Source organism: Esox lucius, chromosome 6 (assembly GCF_011004845.1).
Source record: "Esox lucius isolate fEsoLuc1 chromosome 6, fEsoLuc1.pri, whole genome shotgun sequence".
Taxonomy (NCBI): domain Eukaryota; kingdom Metazoa; phylum Chordata; class Actinopteri; order Esociformes; family Esocidae; genus Esox; species Esox lucius.
In genome coordinates this window covers 24,186,913-24,200,473 of record NC_047574.1, presented here as the reverse complement: position 1 = coordinate 24,200,473, position 13,561 = coordinate 24,186,913, and the positions used below count along the sequence as shown (strand labels likewise).

General features: G+C 40.7%; 3 protein-coding genes across 6 annotated transcripts in view; 1 reads left to right on the top strand and 2 right to left on the bottom strand.

Annotated features, from left to right (window-relative positions):
- Positions 1 to 4,791, bottom strand: part of ttc7a (tetratricopeptide repeat domain 7A) — a 51,009-nt gene extending 46,218 nt beyond the window's left edge. The window contains exons 1-3 of one of the 4 annotated variants that reach the window (XM_010904881.5): positions 4,661 to 4,791; positions 3,481 to 3,679; positions 93 to 256 (exon numbers count right to left, since the gene is read on the bottom strand). In XM_010904881.5, coding sequence (XP_010903183.3) covers positions 93 to 256; positions 3,481 to 3,679; positions 4,661 to 4,717 — 420 coding nt within the window. In that variant the 5' untranslated portion in view covers positions 4,718 to 4,791. Of the gene's footprint in view, positions 1 to 92; positions 257 to 3,480; positions 3,849 to 4,500; positions 4,630 to 4,660 lie in introns of those variants that run through there. The other 3 variants (XM_010904884.5, XM_010904880.5, XM_013134272.4) reach the window with 3 other exon arrangements.
- Positions 4,792 to 4,995: 204 nt separating this feature from the next.
- Positions 4,996 to 8,157, top strand: mcfd2 (multiple coagulation factor deficiency 2, ER cargo receptor complex subunit). The gene is made up of 4 exons (XM_010904885.4): positions 4,996 to 5,160; positions 5,716 to 5,899; positions 6,240 to 6,399; positions 6,495 to 8,157. The coding sequence occupies exons 2-4, from the start codon at positions 5,730 to 5,732 to the stop codon at positions 6,624 to 6,626; spliced, it is 462 nt and encodes a 153-aa protein (XP_010903187.1). The 5' UTR covers positions 4,996 to 5,160; positions 5,716 to 5,729; the 3' UTR covers positions 6,627 to 8,157.
- Positions 8,158 to 9,297: 1,140 nt separating this feature from the next.
- On the bottom strand, positions 9,298 to 12,917 carry prop1 (PROP paired-like homeobox 1). The gene is made up of 3 exons (XM_010904886.3): positions 10,964 to 12,917; positions 9,984 to 10,207; positions 9,298 to 9,812 (listed from the first exon to the last, which is right to left on the bottom strand). The coding sequence occupies exons 1-3, from the start codon at positions 11,151 to 11,153 to the stop codon at positions 9,417 to 9,419; spliced, it is 810 nt and encodes a 269-aa protein (XP_010903188.1). The 5' UTR covers positions 11,154 to 12,917; the 3' UTR covers positions 9,298 to 9,416.
- Between the last annotated feature and the right edge of the window lie 644 nt (positions 12,918 to 13,561).

The following is a 13,561-nucleotide window of genomic DNA, read 5'->3' as shown; positions in this document are numbered from 1 at the left end:
GGAAACTTGGTGATGCAAGTCAACAACACAGAAAGCTGAGTGCAGGCTGGAGAGAGACGAAGGTGAAACAGAGGAGAGATGCTTAGACTGACCCCAAGACGTCCCCGGCTCAGGATGGAGTTGAGAAAGCCCTTGGAGCGGGCAAGTTTGGGCTGGTTGATGTCTGTCAAGGGTGTGGCGTTGCGCAAAAGGCTGATGTTGTCCTGTAGACACTCCTCCAGCAGTGCCTCGGCCAACAACAGTGTCCCGTAGTCATCTGGAGGAGGGCATTTATTAAAGTTCACAGAACTGGAAGGGCGGTTGTACTGAATGCATAGCGGAATCCTGGCTAAAGGGGTCAGCAGCTGGGAGCCAGAGTAAACACATCCCAGTTTATAATTTCCCACAAGGCCCAGATAGAAGGGACAGAACAAAACAAACCAGGAGAGCCTAAAACTGAAGTTACCAGATGGCAATAAAAGTCACATGTCACAGACACATTCAGGATAAAAACCTTCCTGTTTGGTGGAGTTCCCATTGCTATCCCTCCTCAACTGTCCCCAGTGGTGTGAGCAGAGGCCAAATCCCACACTGCTGTTTATGTCCTGTTATCTCTGACATGCTGAGCCCACCATGTTTAACAGACTGTCCCCATTAAGATTTATTACTTAAGGGGAGGATAGAGGCTGGAGAATGTGAGGACTAACTACAGTATAACAGCAATTTATTACAATTGCTTCAGGAGACTAACATTCTCTAATGGACATCTGAATAAAAGAATATCTTCAACACACTGGTATAACCTCAAAAGGTATTGGTCAAGTTCAAATCCAGGACATAGCATACCCACAAAGCATCAAGAGCTGTGTCTATAGCGGTCTAGCGACTCCATGGTGGGTTTGGTGCATTCAAGGTTGTTGGGCAGTTTCTGAATTATCATCTAAGCGTGTAGGTGCTGGTGAGTACTTTCTGATTAAGAACCAATCCAGGCACATTATCATCCATCTGAAATCTCCTTCCTGCTGAAAAGACCCCACCTCCAAAATTACCTGCTGTACACCTGAACTCATTTTTCTGAGTTTTTTGGGAGGGCTTGGAAATTTTAATCTGGTGATTATCTGACCGGATGCCTCTGAAACCTTGATTATCCCAACACTGCTGCTATGAGGCAGCAACATTACGGCATATCGTATGAAATTATGAAGGGAAACAATATCAGGAGTTAAAATTAAAATACAGTTAGGCCCTGAAACTATTGGATACGGACACAAATGTTATTTCAGCAGTTTACCAAAATATATTCAAGTTACAGTTAAATAATGAATATGGGCTTAAAGTGCAGTCTCTCAGCTTTAATTTGAGGGTCTTCACATCCAAATTGAAGAAAGGATTTTGGAATAATAGCTCTTTAATATGCAGCCCCCTCTTTTTCAAGGGACCAAACGTAATTAGGCAATTGACTCAAAAGCTCATGGACAAGTGTAGGCTATTCCTACGATATATCTTCATCAATTAGGCAGGTAAAAGGTCTGGAGTTGATTCCAGGTGTGGCATTCGCATTTGGAAGCTTTTGCTGTGAACACACAACAAAGGAGCTCTCAATACAAGTGAAACAGGCCATTCTTAGGCTGCAAAAAAAATCCATCAGAGAGATAGCAGGAACATTAGCAGTGGCCAAATCAATAGTTTTGGTACATTCTGAGAAAAAAAGAACACACTGGTGAGCTCTGCAATACAAAAAGGCCTGGACGTGGATGATCGTAGGATATTTTCCATGGTCAAGAAAAACCCTTTCACAACATCCAGCCAAGTGACGAACACTCTCCAGGAGGTAGGCATATCATTATCCAAGTCTAGCATAAACATAAAATTTCACGAGGGCAAATACAAAGGGTTCACAACAAGGTGCAAACCATTGATAAGCCTCAAGAATAGAAAGGCCAAATTAGACTTAACCAAAAAACATCTGAAAAAACAGCCCAGTTGTGGAACAGCATTCTTTGGACAGATGAAACTAAGATCAACCAGTACCAGAATGACTGGAAGAAAAAGGTATGGAGAAGGCTTGGAATGGCTCATGATCCAAAGCATACCACATCATCTGTAAAACACAGTGGAGGCAGTGTGATGGCATGGGCATGCATGGCTTCCAATGGCACTGGGACACTAGTGTTTACTGATGATGTGACAGAAGACAGAAGCAGACGGATCCCTTCAGAAGTGTATGGTGGGATATATATCTGCTCAGATTCAGCCAAATTCAGCGAAGTTGATTGGACGGCACTTCACTTTACAGATGGACAATGACCCAAAACATACTGCGAAAGCAACCCAGGAGTTTTTTAAGACAAAGAAGTGAGGAATATTTTGATATGGCTGAGTCAATCACCTGATCTCAACCTGATCGAGAATGCATTTCACTTACTGAAGATAAAACTTAAGGCAGAAAGACACACAAACAAACAACAACCAAAGACAGATGCAGTAAAGGCCTGGCAAAGAATCACAAAGGAGGAAACCCAGCGTTTGGTGATGTCCATGCATTCCAGAGTTCAGGCAGTCATTGCCTGCAAAGGATTCTCGACAAAGTATAAAAATGAACATTGAACAAATGAAAATGGTTGCAATTCCAAAACGATTCATACAATATTTTTGTTCAGCCCCTTGAATTAAAGCTGAAAGTCTGCACTTCAATTCCATCTCGGATGTTTCATTTAAAATCTATTGTGGTGGCGTACAGAGCCAAAATTATGAAAATTGGGTCAGTGTCTATATTTCCGAGATCAGAGACTGATCTGGACTTCACCCTTGTATTCAACTGCAATAACTAGGGAGGGACAGTGTTATGATAAAATCAAGAATTACAAAAATCTGGGCAAACGGTCAAATCAAGGCAGACTAAAAGGACACCAGCTAGGAATGGATAGAATTGTACAAAATCTTGTCTAAAATAACACATTTAGCAGAAGCAGTACAACAGCAGGCATGCTGAAAAAAGAGCTAGGGAAGTAATGGACAGGGTTTGAACTGTCATATGGTAAATATTAAGATTTGGTTATTGACACAATAAAAGTGACACACAGCAAGGTCTTGTGGCATGTCACCTTACCCCATGTTTACTTTAGCTAGGTGAGGGGAGTAAGCGGCATTAGGCTGCCCACTTGAGACTGAGTACACACTAAGCTGAACACTCCTTTTGACATGGAACATAATAAAAAGGATAATTAAAATAACGTCGACATTAGTTTATACATAATGTTTATTAGCCTACAATATGTTCTATGCTTTGAACATTGTCCATTCAAGTTCATGTTGTAGAAAACTAACAGCATTATGCCCGAATTGGTGTTAAAGTTATTTTGTTTGTAGAGTGAGATTGACACAGAGTTTGTTGCGGAGTACAAAGTCCAACTCATGCGTAATTATTGCCATCCTGTCCAGACATGTGACAACAGAAAAAAGAAATCTATACAAAAATCAAACAGTACAGTAACCACTCACCGTCTTCGTGAAAACGCGCGGCCACCAGTTGCTCTACGATAATGGGTATTTTGTCCCATTGACACTCCGCTCTGTAGCGGTCAATCTCTGCTTCTAGACGGTATTGCGAGAAGGAGACCCTGCTGGATGCCATACCCGCTCTAGATCCTGATCTGTCTTGGTGAGCGTATTCCCCTGATACTCGGGGAGTAACTGCAGACTGCCAAACAGAAAAAATGTCATGCAATCTATGAGCATGTGCGGCTGCCCTACCTTCCCTCATACAAATTATGTGGTTAAAATATTATTTCACCGTAGTTCATACCATTTCCAAAATTAACAATAGTAAAACCTGCATTGTCTGATATATTTTAAAACGTTTTTAGATTTGTTTTCTGTTCATACTATTCATGGCATTATAGAAAGTCATTGGAAGTCATAACTGAATACCATATAACGCTTATTTTTGGTATAACAGGCCTAAAAAAATGAAAAAGAAAAAAAAAGAAAACAAATCATGCTTGAATGTAGAAGTCTTATTTTCTTGTTTCTATGTTTCTTACTTTCTTCACGTTACAAACCGTTATAATACAGTAGAGGGCAATTTACATAGCCAACTTTTATTCGGCCTTTTGTCATTTGTGCATAATCTTTTACCTCGAAAGCTTTCCTTAATGAGATCAATTACTGGGATTACGCAAATAGCTTACCGAAGTGTAGACTGTTGCTTATAGAAACAAATGCTAAGGGAAGAGCTAGGCGACACGGGTGGACAGGTATTATTTCGAATTTTAATGCAGTGTCCAATCCATTAATAAACACAGTAGGTTTAATCAAATCCACATTGAGCTATTTTCCTTAAACAAGTATTTGTGGCTGTACCGGCAAATCCTCTGCTCAGACAGTTCACAACAGTAATGAAATGTGTAATTTAAAAACGGTAACATCTAGTGACCCCAAACCAGGTGGTCCAACTAACGTCCATGGAATGTAAACAACATGAAGTGGAGGATTATATGAACGCCCATGTATGAAAAATACCTTTACATGGCGGTAGAACACTATTGCAGATAATGTTTCCTAGAATGGCTACTAAATTAAGGAACGCTCAAGGCACTCAACACAACAAACTAATGTTAAGGTCAATGTGTAAAACCAACGACTACAACTATCACTGGACAGTTTTCTAAACTAATCCAACCTCAAATCTTCTGAAAAGATATTTGGCAGCTTCATTTTCCCTATGAAAAGATGACATTTGCTTGTCAGTAGTGATCACTTCTCAAAATCAACAAAACTACACGTTCGTGTTTTGGACAGGTGTCTGTATTGCGGTAGAGATATTCCAGAAAGCGAGATAGCCGATTCAGACACGTGCCCCCTTCGCGTTTTTAAACCAAACGGGGCCACTCTCTTTCTGCCCCCGCCTTTTGCCGACTTGTCCAATCATGGGTCGGGGCAATGACGGGATAAATAAATCCTGGACGCGAGAATCTTCGATTTGGAAGTCTCTTTTCTTTACAGTCTCTCATTACTACACGCCTTCGAATCTCTGACACATTCTGCGGATATCCAATCAGAATTTAGCTGTCGTGTACATGAGTTGAACATTGTCTACGGCTAACAGCAATGCCCAAAAAGAGTAAATAAAATACAAATACTTAATCCACAAGCTAACCATTCATAGGCTTTTGTCAACTGGTGAGTATGAATTTTGATTATTTATATCGCTGAGGATTCAGTTTATTATGTCGTTCGTGTTATCCGCATATTTATTATCATGCTAAACAAACCGAAGCGATTTGTATAAATGCGAACTCAGCTAGTACAGTATTGCACTGTACAAATAACATTAGCAAACCATGTGTTTTGTCAATAACAACACTAAATTGGATCCTGAACAGTACCTTATGTAGAAGAACATATACTTGAAAAGTTATAAGGCTATTATTGTAACTCAAATTTATTAATATCATCATTCTTATGCTATTTATGTTTCCCAAAGTTTGTATGGATAAGCTGTTTTGAGGTAACGCTCTTACAATTGTATGACGAGTGACATATGTTCCGTGAGACTCTGCATATCAACTCAACAAACATCTGTAGCTTGAATATATTGTTTAAAATTCAGCATGGATCTAAATGTTGTTCAGTTATGTCTGTTTGTCTGTCTCGTTCTCTCACTGTAACAATTGCCCTCATTCTCTTACTCTTAGGTCTTTCTCACCGGTGTTCTCTTTTTGTTTGTGTCTGCAGTTACACCGACCAGAATGACATTAGCAAGTGGAATAAGTGGCAGGAGGAGCGTGGTGTGGGGCTGGCTACTCCTGGTCTCTTGCTTTCTGCTGTCTGTCTGTTCACAGCAGCCGCCCCAGGATCAACCAACAGAAAGTCACCATCCTAACATGCACCTGGACAAGAACATGGTCCACGACAGAGAGTGAGTACTGGGTTCTGTTTATTAGGGTATGTTGCTTCACATGTTTTTTTGGAAAAGAAAGGAAAAGCATTTTTTTTCCCTATTTGGGCTAGTACTCTCCCTTTTTTTATATATAGTTTTTAATGGAAACTGATCCTATAACACTTCTACTTAACTTCCCTTGCATTTTTTCCATGGGAAATAAGAATTATATAGGATATTTCTAAATCAGCAAAATGAAAAATCCTAGTTGTTACTATTTCCTGCCAAAAGAATGTTAAAAGCCTTAACCTGACAATTTGGCTGATTCTGTGCATGGCTACTGCCCTGTCCTGTGTCTCCTTTGTCCTCTGTGTGTAAGACACATCATGGAGCATCTAGAAGGTGTTATAGACAAGCCGGAAGCAGAAATGTCGCCACAGGAGCTCCAGTTGCACTACTTTAAGATGCACGACTACGATGGCAACAACCTACTGGACGGGCTGGAGTTGGCCACAGCCATCACACACGTACACAAAGAGGTAAGAGAGTTAAAATCCCAATTTACAACTCCTGCTTACATCCTGTGTGCATTTAATTAATCAACCATATGTTATTTTGGTTGTCATTTCTGTAGGAGAGAGGAGAGAACAGCCAGCCTATGAAGGAGGAGGACCTCATAACCCTTATAGATGACGTCCTGAGGGACGATGATAAAAACAATGACGGGTACATAGACTATGCCGAGTTTGCCAAGTCCCTGGAGTAGTGGAAAGACCTCGGCGTAATTGCAGAGGTCTGGCTTAGTGGACTGTACACAACAGCACCCGTTTTCATCTCAAGACGAAACCTCTGTTAAAAGTAGCTGAATCGGTACACATGTCTCTGGTGCTGACGCTGTCCGTGGTCTGTCCTGCCTGAATTCATGTTCCGGAGGTGGCCGAACCCTTAGTCACCGGGTTCACGTCGGGATTTTGAAATTCATCAACGGGCTTCACAGCTCTTATTTCATTTTCTTTTTTTTCACAGATTTTTTTTTTGTTGTCAAAATCTGTTTCCGGTCAGAACATGCTCAGTCATTTCAAGATGGATAGGTCCATTAACATTTCCTCCTGACATTCAAGTGTGGCCTTCAGTGTTTTTTGCTTAACAGAATTTTCTTTTTTATGATAACTGGGCTGTAGATTGTCCACCCCTGATGAATACATTAAGTGATTATAGTGATTATTACAGAAACTGACAAATATTTCTTATTGATTTTACCAACTTAACTAGTTCAGCCAAACTGGAATTGAATTCTTCAGGAGGTATTTTCCTAACCGCTGCTTTGCTGTAGGGTTTATATAGTTATGGTTCAATGATGTTTGATTTTATGCATTCAATCAAATTTGGCTGTTAACGATGACATGTTGCCCTTAACTTTAAGGGGGACCTTTACTGTTACTGTACATCATAGTGAGAATGTTCCAGGCCAGATGCCGTAATGCTGCAGTATAATCTACCACAGAGAAAATCTAATGTGGGAAAGGCAATGCAGGTTTGGAGAATTTCTCTGAAAAAAGAACCAATAAGCAGGGTTAGGTTTAGATTGAACAAAACAGAAGACAGTATTTTGAAACAGAAGCTAGTCCCAGGCTTTTTCTAAGAATGCTTATTCTTGTTTTCAAAATGCTTTCTCCAGTTTGCTTGTACTGAATGCAATCCAGGCTGGTCAATGCAGGCAGTCACAAATGAGAACTCTGTCTGATGAGCGACACTGACATTCCAAACACAAAACTGCCTCCAGCAGGACTGATACTAGAGGGTTGCTAGAATCTGAATGTACAGTAACACAGATGTATTGTGCTGCTCAATGTGATACCTTCACCTCTGGATTCACTTGACTTACAGAACAGTGACACCCCCTGGGTGATATCAATACATGCAGGTCAACTTAATTTAACCCCGCACTGTACCTAAAGCAAGTGTTATCTTGCTGTACAGGTTAGCTGCCTATGAAGAGACAGTGTTGTGTTGATACACCACACTTCATATGGAGTAGAGGCTCATTGCTAATAAACAGTTGCAGATCATAAGAAGGGGACCAGGCATTTCTGTTAAATGGCCCAGGTCTGTAATCCTACAATTTGATTTAGTGGACAGTGTACTGAACCATTAGTTATTTTCGTCATTCAGTCGCGCTGGTTCAGTAAAGTTCTTTGGATGGATGTTTTTAATTATAATCTATAAAATATGACCGGTTAGAGGAAAGAAGAAACTGTTGTCTCTGCTGTGACATGTAATAAACACAATAGAACTTATTTGTTTATGTAGTTTTATATTGTATGCAGTATATCTCAAGGTGTTTTCTTTTTTGAGTGTGTATGCGTTTCTGTCTGAGGTGTTGGTCATGTCATTTGGACACCTATTTGAATGACATTAATGATCAATCCCAAAACCCACTGCTTGATTTACTATAAAAACATATCTAAACAGCATAGTTAGGAGACGGTTATTCGGTGTGTACTGCATTTTATACAGTCTAGTTTTGGAATTCAAGATTTCCCTCAAATGTCATTGTCTTGGGCTACCCTGAACCTACCACCTTCTGGTTACATTCAGTGCCTCGAATTATTCAGACTGCTTCAATTCTACCACATTTTGATGAAAAATCACCATCGATATACACAAAACTCCCCATAATTACAAAGAGAAAACATGTTAGAATTTTGTGCCAATTTATTGAAAATGAAACAGCTGCCATGTCCATATTGAGCTCAGATGGATCCTGTGTTCTGTTTCATGTCAGAACAACAACCAAGCCATGAGGTCTAAGGAACATTCATAGTTAAACCTAAGATGTAGGATTTTGGAGAGAGCATAGATCTGGGGAAGACTCATCCTAGAGCTAGCTGTGTGGTGAGAGCATCATGCTATAGGGATTCCTCTCAGTACCAGGGACTAGCAGACTGGTCTGGATGAATGGAGCAAAATACAGAAAGGTAATTGAAGAAAACCTGATTTAGAGTGTACCTCAGATTGTGGTGAAGATTCATCTTTCAGCATGACAATTACCTGAAGCACACAACCAAGACAATGCTGGAAGTCTCTGAGTCTGAATATCCAGGTGTACTTGGGTAAAGCCATACCCAGGAAGACTTGATGCTATGATTGCTGGCAAAAGCATTCTAACAAAGTACTGAATAAAGTGTCTGAATACTTATGTACATGAGTAAACAAACATTTCTAAAAATATGTTTTTTCTTTATCATTATGGGGTATTGTGTGTAGATTGATGGCAAAGAAAAATAAATCTATTACAAATCATGTCTACAGCACAAGAAAATATGGAGAACGTTAAGGGTCTGAATACTTCCCAAAGGCCCTGTAACTGGTAACATTCAAGGACTTACAAAGTGGTCAAGTCTTTTGCACCACTTTAAACATTCTTCTTGTTAGTTCCTATCACTGCCCAGATACAAGGAGCTGTATTTTGTTATCTCACATACAGTAAAATGAATAACTGTTCATTCTTTGAAACAGAGGTTGTTTTAGTTCCAACTTAGAAGTTGTCCTTAATTTAGTTCCATTGAGCGCCAGGGTCCACAGCTGACACGGAGGTCAGGGAGAACATGGGGGTGCCCAGGTTGCTGGGAGGGGCTCCGATGTTCCGTAGCGGGGTGTACCAGTCCTCGTGCTGGTGGAGCTGTGGCCTTTGTGGGACTCCAGGGCTGGGACACTGGCTGGCTGAACCTGGGTGGTGGGACTGAGAATAACCACCAGAGGGCAGCATAGAGGGGAACTTGGGGATATGTTGAGCCAGGGCGTGAGGGTAGTATGGACGGGTTAACCCTGCGGGCTGAACACACATGCTGCCCAACAGTGCCCCACGCCCTGGCATCATTCCCCCTGACAGGACCTTTTGAGATGCCCGCTCCTGCCTGCGATATTTGGCACGGCGGTTTTGGAACCATACCTGTGAAATATGGGATAAAATGTCAACCAGTTCGAATTAGAGATGTAACCACTTTATAGGGTAATGGTTGAAAGAACCGTTAATAAGCACGTCACTTGTAAATTAAATAAAATGTCCCCGCCTCTTGGGCTGATATGAATCTAACGGATGAACAAGCCTAAGCCCACTGACCTGTATGCGTGCCTCGTTGAGTTTGGTGAGCTGTGCTAGTTCTTCACGGCGGTAGATGTCAGGGTAGTGGTTCTGTCCAAATGCCATCTCCAGCTGGTCCAGCTGCTTGTGACTGAAGGTGGTGCGATGGCGCCTCCGCGCTGGGGAAGGGAAGGCTCGCCCGCGCCTGCTGAGCGTTAGGGCCACGCCGCTAAATGGGTCTTTTCTGGCTGGTCTGTCCACATCTGTAATCAGGAGGATGGGGACGGGTTGAATGAGTTAGGTCTTTGAACGGATGCTGCAAAAAGCATTTACTTTGACTTCAGTAACACAGTAAACTCTGTTTGAGTTAATCTTCGGTTGACATTTCATGGGGTTGGATTGTCGGGCCTAAAGTTCTACTTGTGTTTCACTTTTACCACACAGAAAGTCACTTACATTTGTAAGGACATATTTCACTGATTACTCTCCTTTTAAAAAAGAGGGATTACTTGACTTTATCTTCCTCATCCCCCCAGGCAACCTAATAACCACAGGGCTTTGCTGACAACATTCAATCTCGTGAGAAAGAGATACCAGAGACAGGGGGATTTGACCAAGATTAAGTTAACAATAGCTAATAGTGACTAATTTGTCAAATTGGTTGACATAGTTGACTGGCTTTTCACATTATGCTGGATGGTTAACAGACACAATCAACAGGAAACTGACCAAAATAGTATTTTAAAATGTTTATTGTATTGTTTTTTCAATAATTATATGAAACTCCAGAAAAATTAAGGATGTACACTTTTCATTCCACTGCCATTTAAGTGCTTGAACAAAATGTTTTCTTGTTGTATCAAATGCTACAGAATCAATTCAGGCTGTTTGCATTTAATTCCTGCAGATATAAATGAAAGGCCAACAACAATTTCCTATTAATAACATGACTACATAGTACAACTTTGATTGGTTAAAATACATTGCACATTTTCAAAGAAAATCCTATTTTGACTGACCTGCGCTGGAGCTGACAGTGGTAATATCAGAGCACATCTCTGCACACTCCTGCTGACTCTTGACAACGTCCACAAGTGACTTTTGCTGGGCCATCTTGGCAGGAGTGGTCTGCGTTGCTTCCATCAGGAGTGTTAGGAATACACTCAGCCAGCTACCTGTTCCCTTTCTCACCTTGTCCAGCCATGACATCACATGGCCTTCCCACCCACCTCTGCATTTACCTGGCTGTGGCTTTACTCAGGTCTCCTTTCAGGTCACATAAGTTTACTAGAAGTCATGGGCTGCAGAATTCAAATGTAAAGCATTGTGGCATAATACTGGTCTATGGAATCAATGCTGTTACAAATGAAATGTACCTGTATCCTTGTTTGATCATGTTTATTCTGCACACAGAGAATAAAAAAGTATACTAATACCATAATACCATGGTCTCCCTATTTTAAGGATGCGTGCAATAATTAGCATGTTAAAATGTTAAGGGCAAAATCATCAAAAAACAAAACGAATGAAATTAATTGAGTGATTTGCAGGAAGAAATGTCAGTTGTGCCCATGTCCACTAGGAGGAAACCCAACAAGTAGTGTATTTCCATGAGAGCGTTGGAGAGATGGGACTCTCCAGCAAACTCATCCTGACCAGGGAAAAGAAGAGAAGAATTTCACTCCCCATTCTTTCCTATCTTTCTTTCTTTGAACATGTTAACGGATATGACTGTAGTCCCTTCCGTTCTTTTCATTAGATTATACTCATGTTTACTCATGTGAATTGCAGTTTCGGCAGTCATTCCCTTCATTGTGAACTCACTACAGGCTAGTGCAGAAGAATGGCCTTTTCACATGAGTGGACACTGGGCAAAGTCCCAACTATTCCCAAGTCATCCCTGAGTCATGACAGGAGAACATGTGGACCGACCCGACAAGTCATCCCTGAGTCATGAGAGGAGAACATGTTGACCGATCCGACAAGTCGTGGGGATGCTATGCAATGTCTATGTATCCTGTGCGTGTGTGTGTATGTGTGTGTGTGTATGTGTCTGCTTGTGTTGTATGGTGTGTTTTTATGTGTGTGTAATAACATACCGTAAGCTCACTCCACAGAGCGAGCTCACACCGAAAGGGCTATACAATTTGTACTTTTTGTAGAGCTCAAAAGGTTGAAATGTTGTCAAGAAGGTTGGTCACGTGCTGTGAAGCAGAGGACCAGGGTTCAAGCCCACTATAGTACAAGGGGAACTATGAGGGAGAGGGCGACACTGCTAGCAACAGCACGTTTCAAGTGTATGTGTGTCTTCCATCAAGACCTTAGCAGAAATTGTTTTATTATGTTTCGGCCTTCATAAATTGTTATCTATATCTATCTGTTGCTTTTTTTTATCTAACTTGTCACTGAAGTTTTATTGAACACTCTCTGAATATGTTTCTCTATTGATATATTATTTTTCACTAATCTATATTGATTTTGATCTATCTTATCTCCTAGCTCTTCAACCCTCTCCTTACAGACCTCCTCAGATATTTCACAATTTTGTTGTAGTCCTGAACAGGCATACTATCAGGGAGTATACGGCATACGGCTTAAACCTCGCACCCATGGGATTGAAAGCTCGGCTCCGCCCCTGCCCACAGCCTCAATTTATGGTTGTTTCTATGTATGAAACAAAACATCTCCATAAATATGCATGAACTACAGAAGGTTTAATTGAAGAGACAACAACAAAATGTTGCAGCCACTGAGTTCTCCATTGTGCAGCTTCTGTAGGGGTTTCCATCTGGTCACTATAATTTTTCTGGCCACAGTCATTCTGGACAACTACACCAGTTTCTGTGATGCTGTGAGAGTTACTAACGAGTCCTAATTCAATAACAAGATATAGGGAAGACACAAAATCGTAGCATTAACTAAAATTACATAAAAAATGTAAGAAAAAATTGTGACAAAAGTTTTTTGAGAGCATAATAAATAGTCAGGGTTAAGAGTATGTTTGACTTGGCAGGAATTCTCTATAGTCAAATAAAGTTGAAGATAACATTTATGGTGAAATAATTGATGGTTTAGGTTTCAGGAAGACATCTGAATATTATTCAAAACTATTTTCCAATCTACATTTTGTTGGCAATATTTAGGACCTATGTTCAATATGATAACTATTCCCAAGGAAAGGTCCCTATGTAGTGCAGGCTCAACCAGCATGACTGTCTTTAAAATAAAGCATCTATTTATTGTGTTTCAGATTATGTAATGGTTCGGAGCTCAAACCTGATTTGTTCCAACAGACAAGTTGGTGACTATTGTCGTATCTGGATCCTCTGTCTTTATTCAAACAAGCATCCCTACGCCCTTTTGCAATGTAATACATGAGAGTCTAACACAGATTAGACATTTTTGAGAGAGATTAAAGGTGAACAGCAATTCTCTAGCCTAAACACACACGGATCAATTTAGAATATTGCATGAAAACATTACTAATGTTAGCTAGTGTGTACAGCAAGAACTACTAGTTACTGGCTAGTGTGTACTACTGTAGCTGGTTCCCCATTGAGAAGCAAGCCTTTGTCACTTCTGCACATCAACATACAGACTCATCACTGTACTTGCAG